The sequence below is a fragment of the Dermochelys coriacea genome, chromosome 1, assembly GCF_009764565.3.
Source record: "Dermochelys coriacea isolate rDerCor1 chromosome 1, rDerCor1.pri.v4, whole genome shotgun sequence".
Lineage (NCBI taxonomy): Eukaryota > Metazoa > Chordata > Testudines > Dermochelyidae > Dermochelys > Dermochelys coriacea.
Window position 1 is genome coordinate 202250145 of NC_050068.2, and position 16258 is coordinate 202266402.

The 16258-nt window shown below is 46.6% G+C and overlaps 1 protein-coding gene across 6 annotated transcripts in view; it reads right to left on the bottom strand.

Annotated features, from left to right (window-relative positions):
* Positions 1-1565: 1565 nt before the first annotated feature.
* The window catches only part of LOC119843404 (limbic system associated membrane protein), a 1338056-nt gene continuing 1323363 nt past the window's right edge, over positions 1566-16258 (bottom strand). For 4 of the 6 annotated variants that reach the window (XM_038372675.2, XM_038372661.2, XM_038372668.2 and 1 more), the window contains one exon: positions 1782-9140. In XM_038372675.2, coding sequence (XP_038228603.1) covers positions 9043-9140 — 98 coding nt within the window. In that variant the 3' untranslated portion in view covers positions 1782-9042. Of the gene's footprint in view, positions 9141-16258 lie in introns of all 6 variants that reach the window. The other 2 variants (XM_043512189.1, XM_043512203.1) reach the window with 1 other exon arrangement.

Consider the following 16258-nt stretch of genomic DNA (forward strand, 5'->3'; position numbering starts at 1 on the left):
CTGTGGCTCTGCATAGGTGCCAGAGGAGGGACATGCTGCTGCTTCCCATAGCTGCTTGATGTAAGAACCGCCCGGAGCTTGCATCCCTTAGCGCCCCTGCACCCCAACCCCCTGCCCCAGCCCTGATCCCCCTCCCACTCTCTCAACCCCTCGATCCCAGCCTGGAGCACCCTCCTGCTCCCGAAAGCCCTCATCCCTGGCACCACACCAGAGCCCGCACCCCCAGCCAGAGCCCTCACCCCCCTTGCATCCCAACCCACTGCCTCAGTCTGGAGTCCCGTCCCACATTCTGAACTCCTTATTTCTGGCCCCACCCTGGAACCTGCACCCCCAGCCAGAATCCTTATCTCCCCCTGCACCCCAGCCTCCGGAGCCAGCCTGATGAAAATGTATGAGTGAGTGTGGGGCGAGCGAGCGACAGAGGAAGAGGGGGATGGAGTGAGTGGGGGAGGGGCCTTGGCCATGGGTTGGGGCAGGGCAGGGATGGGATCTCAGAGGAGGGTGGGGCAAGAGTGGGGCAAGGGTGTTCGGTTTTGTACGAGTAGAAAGTTGGCACCCCTACGAGTCGCACGTCACAAGGGGCCATTTGCAAAATTCAAATTAAATGAATGCATTTGCTGGGGGATCTCAGAAAGCTCCTTGCAGGCTGCAAGACTGAGCAAATACCCTCATTAACTGTGCTGCAGAGGGCAGGGCCCAGCATATTGCCCACTGAATTCCAAAGAGATCCTCTCCTGCAGAGCCTCCCTCCGCCAATGACAACAACTTGGTTGCTGGCATAGAAGGGGAAGAGGGATGGAAACATTCAGTGTCCCAGGTGGGAGAAGAGGGGAAAGTTGGCATCCTGAATCCCATTTGGGACAAAATGCTGGATGGAAAGTCTTAAGAACTAGTTGAGACAGTGTGCATACCTGTCATTGTGGTTAACACAGGATATTATCTTGATCTCACTGGAAGTTTTGTCATCTGCATCAGTGGGAGCAAGATCTAGCCCTGCATACCCTTATGAGTGTAGACTTTGGACACAGCTCTCTCTGTGCTCCACAACAGCATGTTGAAAAATCCCTGGGTAGTTCGCGTAGGAGATCCCACACATTCCCTGTGCCTTTCACTGCAAATCCATGGCCATTAAGGACTTCAGAGTTATCACAGTACTGCAAGCCATAGCCATATGGAACTTCAGTGCAACAGCTGGCATAGAATTCAGTTGCTTCGGCATTGGCTACTCTTACGGCTTGAGCTAGAGGATAATCTCATCTCTCTTTGTATAGCAGACTTCTCAAACATATGCTGCATCCCTCTCTAGTGGCTTGTTCACATAGAGAATCATCTGCTAATCCCCCCCCCCCCGGAGTTATTCCTTTAATTCATGGGGTCTGTGCCAGGCTGAAACCTTGCGGCCAACCCTGTGGTGGTGGTGGTGGCAGTGGCGGGGGGTCGTCACATCAAGGTCAAAGATGTATGAATTAACAGTTCTCATTCCATCCAATAGAGGGCACTAGTTGTGTATATCCACCAGCCATTTCGGTACAAAAGCATTGCACCAGATGAGCCAAAACTATGTGTGAGGGGAAGGGAAGGGAAATTAAGGTGCATTTCTTCCTTTTCACGTTTATTTAGTTTTTGTTGGTGTTTTTTGTTTTTTTGTTTTTTAAGATCACAGAAGAGCAGAGCATTCATACATGTAAAGAAACAGAAACAAGATAACAGAAGTTAAATACATTGAGGAAAGAAAAAAGAAAAAGCTTTTTGTTGGTGTCAGGTTTTGTTTTGTTTTTTTCCTTCTTCTTTTTTTTTTAACACACACACACTTGCGCATTTAAAATTTTCTTCCACAGAGCTAGTATCTGAAAACAAACCAATGGCAAAAAATAAAATAGCCGTGTTCTTGTTTCATTAAAGAGATGTTCAGCTCATGTCTACGGTGCTGGGGAAAAATATATATAAAGATATAGAGATATATATATATATATTTATATGTATATAACACTGTTAATGAGAAGAGTTCTAACCACCCCACTGTGTAGCAAGAAGAAGGGACACTGGACCTCCTCCCTAAGGCTTGGAGGATGAAACTTAGCTCCAGTTGAGGAAATTGAAAGGTTTGGGGGCAGCTGGTGGAGCCAATTTTTACTCTCCCCTCCCCCTGCACCCTTTCCTTGTTTGTAGAAAGTCACCACAAACCATGCAGCTGATGGCTTTCTATAGACAAATTGCTAAAAGCAAATTGAGACGTGTGTGTCGTGTTGCATGTGTCACCGGGGGATCTGGACAAGGAGAGTGGTGTGGTGGCTGTGTGAGGGATTTTTGGAGGAAGGTGGCATTTGTGTGTTGTAGGGGTATCGGGAGGGATGATTATCTGTGTGACTGAAAGAGAGAGCAAATGAAATAACTTCAGAGCTGGAAGACACTCCTCAGCTGGGAAGTTCTCTCCTTGTGGATAGTTTCCTAGGTGGTCTTGCTCCTTGCGGCCTGCGAGTACTATATGTAGACACACACACATACTCACATTCCATAAGAGGTGCTAGACATTCTTAGAGGTAAGTAAAGGGTTTGACTGAGGACAGATAGCAGGGCTCAGTTCAATCCCTCTGTTCTCACAGATATGCTGAGATGTTGATGGATGGGGCCCCAATTAGGGTATCACAACGCACTTTCCCCACGGGGCTCAGGAAGTCAGCTGAAGATATACACAAATTGGGGAGAGGTAGTTCCCTGTCCCGCCTGGAGAATTCCTTTGTTGAATAGGATCTTTGCCCCCTAATGTGCTCCCCAAACAGCCTTGCCATGAAGTCACCCCTACCACCAGCTCTGTAATCCTGTCCTGACTGTTGAGCACCCTCCCTTCCTCTACTGTCTCGTGTACTCCTTAAAGGTTTGCAGGACCTTTTGGTGGCACTAGCTAGGCTGAACCTGCAATGAGGTAAGGGCCCTTTACCTTCCATTTTCTGGGCTAATTTAGAGGGGATGTCATCTTTTCCTTGCTCTTTTCAGGGTGGCTGGCTTGCCATACAGGTGCCTCCCCAAGCCATGCCTGGATAGGGGATTTTGCTGGCATCCTTACCAAGCTGATTTCCTCCCTGCTAAGCTAGTGAGATAGGAAAACAAGTGAACACCTGAGATTAGGCCTTTGGGGAAAACAACCCCCATAGAAACCATGCTGAGGTGTCATACTGTAAGATGTAGGTGGGAAGGGAACTTTCCCCAGCATATTAAATAGAGGGGAACAGTGGGATGGTTCAACAGTTGGACACACCCCTTAATGGCCAGAGGAGTCATGTAGCTAACTCTCCGAGGCACCACATTGGAAATATACCCCTTTAAAATGATGCTGAGAGCCAATGGTCTTCCTCATTGATGTGGCTGGGAATTCTGTGCATGGATTGCAAACAGCACATGGCCCTAACTTTTTTATTAACGACACAGCCTGGGAGACCATCTCCTAGTTTAATTCTTTCTTCCTGCCCCCACCACTCTGCTCCTCACGGGAGGGGCCTCTTTTCATAGTCTTTTCTGTGCACTTGTCAAAAATGAAATAATCTTTTGCCACCCTCAGGAGGTAGACTTAGAACTTCCAGCTCTGCTGCACCTCCCCAAGACTGTATTCCATGGCACCATTTAGTGTGGTTTGCCGTGTGATGTCAAGCACCATGAGATTTTGGCCATGGATCAGTGGGGTTGGATCAGAGGACATGGATTGTACTATTGGGAGAGGAAACACTTCCTCACTACACACCTGGATTCCTTCATAAGATGATGTGAAGGAAATAAGCAATATGTGAAGGCCTGACCGAAATGTCTTCTTGTGAAAGGGCTGAGAGAGAGGTTAAATTCTCCCCAGCTTCACTCCCCCAAATGCCCATGAATCCTTGGACATTGCCCCAAATTTCCTTCCAGATTTGCTGGAAAATGGCCTGGAAAATGTGTGGAAAATGAAGTTTACTAAGTTAATGCCATGGGTTCAGTTTTGAAACAAGGGCACCTTAATTGGATCCTCAGAAAGGTACCTAGTGCATGGAATGCATGCATCTATATCTGAAGTCCAATCTGAGCATTGAAATAGGGGTGGGTAGGTGGGTGGACTTATGAACATTCTGTGATTGATTCTTGGTCTGGCATGGGAGAAAATTGGAGATTTGCCCATGATTCCTGAACAGTAAATGTGATTTAAAGGGGTGTAAACTCAGGCTGTAAATCAGTTTACACAAAAAAACAAAAAACCTTGTTAATGTCACCGTTAACATGACCCTGATGGTAACCCTGGTCCACACAACTTTGCTGGTGGAGAAAGCAGGGGTCTGCATTGCTACTGTATGTGTCTGCAAGTTGTGGTCTGGAAAAGGATCATAATGCTGAGATACATGCGTTAACTGGAGATTTTCACATTCACCTTCCCAGCATTTCACAGCCATGCATTGCTTCATTTTTCACCCAGCCAGACACATACAAACAACACGCTGCAATCATGTATGGCATTCAGGTGGTCCCAGAGGGCTGCGTTCACACTGTTCATTTCCTTTCAGAAAGTTGCTCCCTGCCCCTTCCCACTGGTAACCTGAAAAGAATTAGAAATCTGTGAGCAAGTAAGGGGCCATATATTAAATCTAAGTGTTTGTTCCTCTGCTTGGACATTATTGGACATCTCATGTCACTCTCGTATATTTACAAAGTTGTAGAAGAAATACAATCTTTTTTTTAATAACACTAAATGTTAAACCTCCATCAATCAAACACAAATACAGCTATACTCTCAAGGAACTGGTGTCCCATTCCAAATCCCACTCAGGGGTAGGGCAGCAAACAAGTGAGTGGATTTTGAGGAGTGGGAGCGGGGCCCAGAGAAACAGAACCATTGTGGGTGGCCTCAGGAGAAAGGCTCTGCACTGGAGGATATGTCTTTTCAATGTAATTATCCACAGGGGTGAAGAAATGATCAAGGAACATGCCTTTTCCCTTCTTCACTATGGTCCTGATCTTGGGAGGAACTGTGCAACCCTCATTGACGTCAATGGAAATGGTGGGTGCTCAGGACCTCTCAGGAGATGCTCAGTAACTCGCGGGATTGGGTCCATTAAAAAATTAAATAAATATTCCCCCACCCCAGCTGTCAAGTTAAAGGGACAGACACTGTCAAGAGTGGAGATGCCAGAAGCGAACAAAATAACTGTAATACTATGCACTTGCATTATGCCCAGGGGTGCTGGAGGTACACTGGCATCCCCGGGGTTGAAGTGGCTTCCATCATATCCAGGGTTCACAGTTTGGTTCAATGGCTCTCCACACACCCACTATACAAATTGCTCCAATGCTACTGATCATGCCTTTCAGCAGCTGTATTGGAGAGTGAATCTCATTACCCCCAGAGTTCCTACACTGTGTCCTGCTGAGAAAAGCTGGGACTGCAATATCTGTGAGCTCCCCAGAGCCAGCGCCCCTGCCCCATTTTACAGAGGAGAAACTGAGGCACATACTCACTCAAAGAGTCAAGGGCACAGTCAGGAATCGAATCCAGGAGTCCTAACTGGCAGACCTCAGCTCTAACCACTAGACAGAATGATTCCTCCCAATCATCTTTGTCTTTTTCTGTTCCAAAAGTCTGGGATTTTTGTTGTTGTTGTTGAGTGTGTGGTTTTTTTTCCCCAAAACAAAAGCTTCAGTGCTTTTTTTTCTAAAAACATTTAAAACAATTCACTGCCAGTATCTCAATACTTGTGAGGAACCGTACAATAACAAACCACTGTGTGCTGCCTAATGCTCATGAACAACCGTACAATAACACAGCAATATGTGCTGCTCCGAACTCATCAGTGACCCTACAATAACAAACCAGTGTGTACAGCTCAGCACTCCTGAGCAATCCTACACTGATGAAACAATGTGTTCAGCCCAGTCCTCATAAACAACCCTTGACATTCTCCCTGCAGTAACAAATCAGGGTAGGCAGCCCACCACCTCTGAGCAACCCTACAATAACAAACCAATGAGCCAATATGTGGGAGATGGTGCATAGTCCATCCCCCAAGTGCAATATCTGCTACTGGACTTGTACAATCACTCCCCTCCCTACAGCAAAACCCATCAGACTCAGAAAGAATCAGGAGCAGGGGCTAGAGGGCTCATGTCCTAAGAGACTCTGCAGGGCTCATGGTCAGTAGGTCACCTACAGGATAAGGCCCAGATTCTCAACGGTATTTAGGTGCCTAATGTCCAGTGAGTTCAATGGGAGCCAGGCGCCCACATACCTCTGAAGGTCTGTGCCTCATTGTCTGGCCCCACTGGATTCAGTCCCACCGAGAGAGGTTACAACGCCTAGCCCTTGCGCCAGAGGACAAAACCTGAGCCCTCACTCTGGAAAACTGAATGATTTCAAACCCTCCCAAGCAGTGATGGTGTTGTATGTGTAATCAGGGCGCACACACACATATTCTGGGGTGGGATTTTTGTGGGGATTATTCTCCAATATCCCAAAACACAGCAGAGCCCACCTTGAGCTGAGCACATACCTTGAGTGATGGGGAAAACCCCCTTCCCTTGACTGGTGATATCCTGCAGGCCCGTTTCTCTGCTCTCGTCCCCTAAAAGACACTCAAAGACTAATATTTATCTGCAAGTCTTATTGGCTGCGAGACGCCAGGCTGCGTCTTTAATTGATTGTCTGTCTCTGCCCCAAAACTGCCTCGCTCAGCAGAAAAGAAGCCCTGCTGTTGAGCTGCTTGATCAAGGTGAGCGCTGCCGTTTTGAGCCGGCACTGAATAATAGGGAGCCTCTTGCAGATTTCGTCTCAGCTGAGTAAAGGGAAGGATTGAAACACAAAACAGAATGAACTCATTGCTTTCTGGTGGTCAGTCTCCCCTTTCTTAAGCCTGCTCAAGCCAGAGAGATTTCCATCCTACCTCCCCTAAGTTTTTACAGCAAATTCCAGGCAGACCTGAATTGTATTTATTTGTGGGGGGTTGGGTGGAAAGAAGCAAATTTTTACTACTTAAGAAATTGGAGTAGGACACAGTAAAGGCCACTGCGCAGCTCCTAAATCCTGACCCACAGCACCACTGCTAAACCAGTTCCAGAGGCTCTGCTGAGAAAGAGAAGGGACTGGCAGTCCCAACACATTCTCTGCTGTGGATACCCAGATCATGGCACTTGTGACTGTAGGCATATTTAAATACAGGTTGCCAGATACAAAACGCTGGTGCATTAACCCAGCTGTCCCCTTTCAGAGATGATCAGTACAGCCAATGGGATATGTGAGGCTCTTCAGATTTGCACGTGTCCCATTGCTTACATCACATCCTGCAAGACCTATTGTTGAAATGGCAGATTCCAGCAGATAGGTAGCATTTCAATAACTCTGTTTCAAGTGACCTACTCTGAGACCCACCACCTCTTTTCCAGCACTTCTCACTAGAGTTTCTTTCATCAACTACCTCCTCCTCTGACCATCCAGAGGGCAAGGATGTCTAGAAGCAACCATAGCAACCTTGACGTGTTACATATAGGACAATAAAATACTCCCCCCACACTGTGTACCCTCTTGTAACTCTCTTCAATGCACTACCCAAAGCTTCTTTCTTGTATGCCAAGAATTTTGGCCCCAGCTTTTTTACAGTCCCAGGTTCTGGCCACTTTCTGAACCAATTTGAGTTTTCTTTAAAGATAAAATTAAAGAAGCTCCATCTAGGTACTTTCATGGTGGCCAAGAGAAACATTTACAGGTTTGCTTTGATTGTAACAAGGAGGTCAGAGGGACAAAAGGTTCATTTCTATAGCAATACTGAATGGTTATGGATATTACTTGGAGGCTTTTCTGTTAACAGATATTTAATGGCCCTGCCATACCTACAGGTGCAGAAGATCAGTGAAGCCCAAGTTATCTCACTGATTACCTCTCTTCCCAAACCCCCAGGAGTGGGTACTGGAGCAGTGCTCTTGAAGTGCTGCCATCTATGGTCCTACAGATCAGTCACATTGATTTTCTACCTGTTTGGACATACACACAAGCACAGACATGAAGCAGGAGCCACTATTCTGATGCACTACAGCTGAGTGCCAGCCGGGTGGGGTTGATCAGAGAAGGGTTAAAAAAGTATGGAGATTGACACTTCCAAGCAATACGGCAAGGAGGATGTCAAGGCAAAAGCCAGCTGGGGGACGGGGGCCCATCTGAACCAATGCCACAACTGACGCGCTCCCCGCCCCCCACATCTGCCCAAGTGATCTCTCAGCACCATGTGTCACACTTACGATGCAGAACTTTATCTACAGCATGATGAGCTTATGTACATATGGACCATTCTCTTCGCATGCTTTAGAGAGAGAGACACAGACACACACACACACGGGAGACAGAGACACCCGGTCAAATACAGGGGGAGAAGAGGAGAATAAAAACTGTGTGTTTGTAGTATAGTCATCATAGCTTGAGCTCAGGGCAGAGAGGGAGGTATTGGAGGAGAAGGGATGTAAGGGAGGGGGCCAACGAGGGTGCAAGGGATGGGGGAGGAGGCGTGGGGTTTCTTCGTGAGACACCAGTATGCAAAAGGGATCTGGATTACTGCTTTCCAAAAGTCTGAACTGGTGGAGAGTCAGCTCACCAAATGGCCAAGGGAATCAAGGGGTTAAGTGGCTATAAACATCACAGCAAAGACCTTCTCTTTCAGAAGACGAAAGAAAGAGGACTAAGGAAAGAAGGGGAAAAACAAGAAATCAGGTTGGTTCGGTGTTTTTTTTACATCTCGGCGTCTTTGGCACAACGCGGTCCCCGCCCAGCACCCCATTCTCTCCTGCGCTCCGCATCACCTCCCGGGTGGTCGATGGCTTGACAGACGTCTTGTCATAATTCGGAATAAATGTTGCTGATTCGTCTTCGCTGTAATTCCCGCCCCCCCTTTGCTCCTGAACACATAAAAGTTGTGAAAGAACCAGTCCTTTCTCTCTCCCCCTCTTTTTTTTCGCTCTGTCTCCTGTATGACGCGCTTTGTTTTGTGTGTTGTTATTGTTGCTGTTGTTGTTGGGTTTTTTAAATTTGATTTTATTCTGATTTTATTAACATTTGCTAAGTAGGCAGAGCAGGGACACTGCCAGCAGCCACAGTGGTACGGCCAAACTCATTGAACCGTTGTCTACTCTCCCTGTGCCAGGTCCTGTAGGGAGAGAGTGGGAAGGAAGAGAAAAGAGGAAAGGGTTACATACAGCGAGGAAGAAACAGAGTCAGCAAAAAACATGTCCAAGGCCTTCAAAAGCACTGACTCACTGCTTCTGTGAGCGCCACACATCCAGTGCTCCCGCGCCATTCCCTACAGAGCCTCCTGCTGGGACAGGCTGGGATTGGAGGCGAGCTTCCTCATAGAGAGCTTCTTTGCCAGAGTTCCTACAGTGTGTCCTGCTAAGAAAAGCTGGGACTGCAGTGTCTGAGGTCCCCAGAGCCAGCGCCCCTGCCCCATTCCCTCCTGCACCTCCTGCTGGGAGAGGCTGGTACTGGAGTAGCTGTGAGGTTTCCCACATCCAGCACTATTCCTTACAATGCCACCTGCCGGAAAAGGTTGGGCCTGTTGGAGAGCTGCTGTGAGCTCCTCAGCAAACAAGCTGTTATATCCTGCTCTAGCTTTCACTAGCGATGGCAACATGGCTGTTATTTTCACCTGCTTCCTTGTGGTGGCCCTTGAATGCCAGAACTTGTTATAATTCTGCACATTGATGATGTCTGTTTGCAGCCAAATGCCGGTTCCTCAGGGGCCGATTCATCACAGCGCTCCAATCAATGAAGCATGGAACCAATCAGCGAATGCCTTCAGTCCCAGGGGAGGCGCCTTAATTATTTGTTTGTTAATTGGGAGGAGGAACAATTTCCATGGAACTGTTATGACCCTGTGGTGCTGCACCTATAGGAAAGGGGGAAGGGAGTCCCAGCAAAGCTTTGATTTTCACAGGGATGGGGAATGAAGTCGACAAGCTTGGCACTGCAGCAAGAAATAATGCAGACTTGCTACTGGAATATTACATCCCAACACAAGTGACATCTCATTCATCCTCTCATTTGTGGCGCTCATTCCTGGACTGCTTTTAAGGCAGAGATTCAGCTTGACATTCTCCCTGCAGCCCCAGACAGTGGTAGATTGTTATACCATGGTGTGTGTGATAAGTCAGCACCTGCCCATGCTTGTGTGTGGTTGTGCAGGAACAGTGGGATTTATATATGGGGCGTGTGTTTGTATGGGCAGGTGTATGGTGCATGGGGGAGAATCAGGCTGTCTAACAAGACATATTTCATTACAGCAGAGAGAACTGTTTATTGTGAAAAATACCCTTTCCAGGACAGTCTAAGAATTTAATAGGGATGGAACCATTAGAGTTCTACAGAAATTGCCTGGAAAACCTATAAAATGTAACAGAGAATGAGACTCTATAGGAGTTTTTGACCCATGCTACAGAATTGTATAGCAGGGATATAATTCTCTATTCAAGTCTATATGGTGCTTAAGAGAAACACAAATCAGACGTCAGGAATTATAACATTCAAAAACGAGTCGGAGAACACTTCAATCTCTCTGGTCACTCGATTACAGACCTAAAAGTTGCAATTCTTCAACAAAAAAACTTCAAAAACGGACTCCAACGAGAGACTGCTGAATTGGAATTAATTTGCAAACTGGACACCATTACATTAGGCTTGAATAAAGACTGGGAATGGATGTGTCATTACACAAAGTAAAACTATTTCCCCATGTTTATTCCCCCCCCCTCCCTTCCTCACATGTTCTTGTCAACTGCTGGAAATGGCCCACCTTGATTATCACTACAAAAAGTTTTTTTTTCTCTCCTGCTGGTAATAGCTCACCTCACCTGATCACTCTCCTTACAGTGTGTATGGTAACACCCATTGTTTCATGTTCTCTATGTATATAAAATCTTCCCACTGTATTTTCCACTGCATGCATCCAATGAAGTGAGCTGTAGCTCACAAAAGCTTACGCTCAAATAAATGTGTTAGTCTCTAAGGTGCCACAAGTACTCCTTTTCTTTTTGCGGATACAGACTAACACTACTGCTACTCGGAAACCCGATAGAGAGGTTCTCATTATTCATGCAATTCTGTAGCCTTTTTGTCAGATGAGATCGGTTACTATCATAGCTCTTTGTTTAGTCAGCCAGCTGTTAGTGACCTGATCCCATTTTTTTCATTATTAGGAAGTTTATGTTGAATCATGTGGACCGTATCATTTTCAGCCTATGGGATTCTTCTTCAGCTATTCACCATGCATCTAGTGAAGCTGGTCACCTAAGTCACATGGTACTGTTTCTGCATTCTGGCTGAGTGCCAGAAACTTTTTAAACAAGGGAAGGCTCAAGAATGAATTGTGCACTTACCCCATACAAATCCTGAGACCAATCATTGCTGAACTTTTGAGAGCGCTTGCAGCCAGCGGTTGACTGAACAGTCACAAATAATGACTAATCTGACCCCACAAATCCCAGTGAACGCACCAGGGGACTTTTATTCACAAAAATGTCTGTGAGGCAGTTATTATTATATTATTCAGTTATAATATGCATCTATGTGATTATGGGCACAGAGATCTGCATTTGTGCATGCACATTATAGATGTATAGTATGCATGTGTGAGGCTATGCAGGTGTGTGTGTGTGTGTGTGTTCATGAAGATGTGTGTTCACACATACCAGTGCATAGATTTGTGCTAGTGTTCTATGCACCATGGATTAATGTGCAGTATTTATAGGTAGGCCTGTACAGATATGTGTGTGTGTCTGTGTGTGTCTGTGTCTGTGTGTGCTGGTGATTGCACACATATCAGAGTGTGACGGTGTGTGTGCCCCCATGGATTGATATATGTTATGTATCTGTGAGTCTGTGAAGATGTGTGTTTTCTGGTGACTTCATTCGTATCAGTGCATAGATGTGTGTATATGTGTGTGTGTGGGTGCATGCACTCCTTCCCCCATGGAATGGTATACAGTATGGAATGGTATACAGAGTCTCTATAGTGGTGTGTGTGTGTGATTGCACACATAACAGTTTTGATGTAGATACCAATGGGTAGATATGTAACACATGCATGTCATGATATGAGTCTCCATGCAGGCATGAGTGGATATGTAAGAGTGTGTGTGTTGTGCTTTCCAATGGCATCATCTGTAATGAAGTTAGAGTAGTGGCTGCCTGTCCAAGAGCGGTACAGGGCCTCCAGGAGCAGCGTCCCGTGTCACAGCTCAGGTGTGTCAGACAGACTGGCCTGCCCCATCTTCATCATCTCCCACCCAGGGCTCTGTTACAAGCCTCATCCCCAAAAGCGGCCAGGGAGGGATGAGCTGGGGGAGTACAGAAAGAAAACATGAGCCTGGGAGGGGATGCAGGTTGGTGAGTCTGGGACGAACTATGGCTGTGCCAGCTCACTCTCATGCTCAGCAGCAGCAGTGAGTAAGAGGTTGTGTGATGAAGACTGTGTACTCCAGTGGGCATGCATGGCCATCTCTGTAGATGAGCAAGTGTGTGAAGTTGTGTGAGTCCTGTGAAATTGTGTGCAACTACTAGAGTCTTTGTAGGTGACAGTGGGGTATGTGTGTGTGTGTGTAGTCATGACAGTCTGTCTATGTGTAGCTGTAGTGCCGTTGTCGTATGTAGTCTTATCAGCATCTGTGTGCAGCAATGAATCTGCATGCAGTTGTGTTCAGTCTGCAGTGGGCCCGTGTGTCGTTGTGCAGCTGTCTGCAGTGAGTCTGTGTGTAGTTGTGTGGCTGTCTGCACAGTGGGTCTGTGTGTAGTTGTGTTGTCTGCCATGATCTGTGTATAGCCATATCGGTCTGCAGGGGGTCTGTGTGTAGTTGTCTGTATGTCTGCAGTGAGTCTGTGTGTAGCTGTGTGGACATCTCCAATGGGTTTGTGCGTAGTTGTTTTGGTCTGCAGTGGGTCTGTGTGGATGTATATTATAGGTCTGTGTGGAGTTGTATTGGTCTATAGTAGGTCTGTGTGTGTGGATGTCTGCAGTGGGTCCGTGTGTAGCTATGCTGTTGTCTGTCATGGGTCTGTGCATAACTGTGCTGTTGTCTGCCATGGTCTGAATTGGGCTGCAGTGGGTCTGTGTGTAGTTGTGTGGATGTCTGCACCCTTCCACAGCAGGAATCACTGGAGACTAAGTGTAAAGGCCATGCCTCCTTTTCCCCAGTCATGGCGCCCACACGGAGGAGACCCCAGGTAGCTGGTTAAGCTGGCTTCTAGGCTGTTTGGAGCCACTGCCGCAGTTCAAAGCAGCCCCAGCCTGCATGTAGCTCCGGCAAACACTGTGTGTAGCTCTATTTAATCTCTGTGTGCCACTGATAGCGCTAGTTGAAAATTTTTTGTTGAAGAATTTCTCAACAAAATGTCTGTTTTTGTTGCCATTTTTCAATTTCATCAACAAACTGAAAACGCCAAAACTCAGTGAAAAATGTAGATGAAAATGAAACTTTTTTGCTTTAATTGAAATTTGTGCATTAAATAAAACAGATTTCCCAATCAGATAGCAGTTGTATAGGCACAGGTTGCTGTGACTATGTAGAGTTGTGTCAGCCTCTGTGTAAAGGCACTTGTGTGGTTTTGCATATGTTGGACACAATCACATCCGAGTCCAAGTCCAGTCACATTGGAATCCAGTTTGGATCTTCAGCTGAACAGATCAGACCACCCGTCTAGCCCCATCCCACCTTTCCTGGCTTGCCACATTCCTCCACTCAACTTTAATGGACTGTATTCACTCCTGAGCCCTGTCTGAAGAGATCCATAGGATCAACTCTTCCCCCTCTAGTCCCTCTTTTACAGGACAGCTGCCAACCTTCTCTAAGGTGTCTCTTTGCCTCCCATCCCATCTAAGATTGGATGGATTCTGAGCTGAGGAAGCTGGTGGCAGGTCATCATTTCTGACTGCATGCAGAGGCAGGGCCCAACACAAACCCACAAATCTGAGTAGCCCCCAAACTTTGTGGGGGACTGAGATTCTAATCCAGAGCCCAGTTTTCCAGGTGACCCCTGCTGCAAGAAAGGGTTTGAGCTATGGGGTGTTCACTGTCTGGATCTAGATCCAGTTTTACTGCTCTACTCTTAACCCCTCATCCATGCTCCCTGAATGCCATCAGCACCTACCATGCCCAAGTGACTTCATTCCAGGAAAATGGATGGCCAAGTCCCTGGGAAGGGAGAGGCAATGAAGGAAGGCCAGTGGCAGCTGCTGCATGTTCTTGTGGGGTGGAAGGAATCACACCCAGGCATGACGCAAATATGAGCCATTTCTATGAGGGCTCCACTTCAAGCACAGAAAGGCTGATGCTATGGTCTTTGGCGCCACCTGCTGCCCATTGTTACCCACTACAGCAAGACCCAGCTGAGTATAAAGATTACACCTCTGTCAATGTAGGCTGTTCCAAACACTTTTTTGGGTATATTTGTGGGCTCCCTCTGCTCATCATTAAATCCCTCCTTATTTTAGATGCATACCTCTTGCTGTTACAGTACATACAGTTTCATCTTGTCTCTGAGTAATTTCACCTGCTCAAGAAGCTGAAGAACTGCTTGCACTGGCTACACCCAAATATCAAGTAGTTAGGTTCTATGCAAAATTCAGCTCTGTCCTTCAGCTCACCAATGATTCCCCATTATGCCAATGAGCCCCAGTGTTGCACCCAAGGATCAACCCCTGGGCTCCCCACACAGCTCTGCCAAGGCCTCTGACTCCTGACCTACAGTACCCCCCCCCCCCGCTATTCCAATCCTGAGAAGATAGACAACAGGTGCTGAATTGTGTGAAGGGTCTTTTTTTCTGGGAATACATGCACAAAATGAATGATTAGAGCTGATCACCAGACTCCTATCACTTGTATCATCTCAAATAGATTTTAGTGAAGAGCTCCAGAAGCAAAAAGCCATTGCACTAATCAACTTGCATCTTATATCTCTTCAAGAGTCAGTGTACACTCATTTGTCTGTCTGAGACCAGAGATTAGCTCATGCTACCAAAATTGTATTACGAACCAAATCTTAAATATCTGAGTTCACAGATGAGGTTTGGGTTCACCCTTTCTACCCAACTCAGAAGTGTCTGCTTTAAACGTCTACAGAGGAGCTTGGTTTACAGCAACTAGTACCTCTTTCATTTCCAATTCTGCACCCTTGGCCTAGAACCTGTGTTCTGTGACAGTGGTTTGCACGCTGACATCCTGCTTTACACTTTCTCCCTTGTTATTTGGTGGCACAGTGGAGTTCATGACCATTCATCATATGTGAAAGGTGTTTCTTTCAGTTTAGCCATGGAAGAAAACTGGGTTTCAGATGAAAGATTAATGGGAACATTTGGGGAATTTGCCATGTAACCTTAACATTTCACCCAAGGGGCTGAAAAGCTTGAGAGAATAGGAGCAAGTGAACTGGAAGTAGGAGAAACAGAGTGAAAAAGGGCCACAATGTTTGCACATCTCCTAAACTGTGCCTATATTTGCAGCTTTGCACCTGGCTCTACTCTGCAAAGTGACTCTGTTACAATGCACCAACAGGCTCCATGTTTCCTATCGCTCAGTGACTCCAAAGCAAATGAGTCACTTTACAAATTAAAAGCTGGTTTAGCTAACTTCACCCTCAGTGAGGGTGATCAGCTGTCCCAATTGTATTGTGACAGTCTCCATATTCAGGGCTTTGTTTCATGTAGGCGCCTATTACCTCCTCCTCCCGGGCTGATTGTTCACCCTACCCTCAGTGTGGGACTTGAGAATCTAGCTGGGCTCTTTCTTTCTCATGCATAAGCACTGATAAAGGTCCTGCCAGCTAGATTCTGCCTTCCAGAACACCCGGGTGATGCCATTGTTTTCAGAGGGTTTGCACAGACCTAATCGATTGACACTTAGGCCCGGATTCTCAAAGATATCCTAGTTGCACCTCTAGGTGTCTAAATCCACCATTGTAGGCACCACTGCCATGTTCAAAACCTGCTCCCAGCTGCTCCCTAGCTCTGTAGGTGCCTAAGTCCTCTAGGCATATAAGTTTCCATCAGTTGGCAGCCAATGAGCAGCTCAGAGCCATCGCTCCAGCCAAAGCCCCAGCATCTCCAAAGCAGGATTCTCAAACTAGGTGGGAGACACCTATCTCAACAGTAAAAAGAACAGGAGTACTTGTGGCACCTTAGAGACTAACAGATTTATTAGAGCATAAGCTTTCATGGGCTACAACCCACTTCATCGGATGCATAGAATGGAACATATAGTAAGAAGATATATATATGCA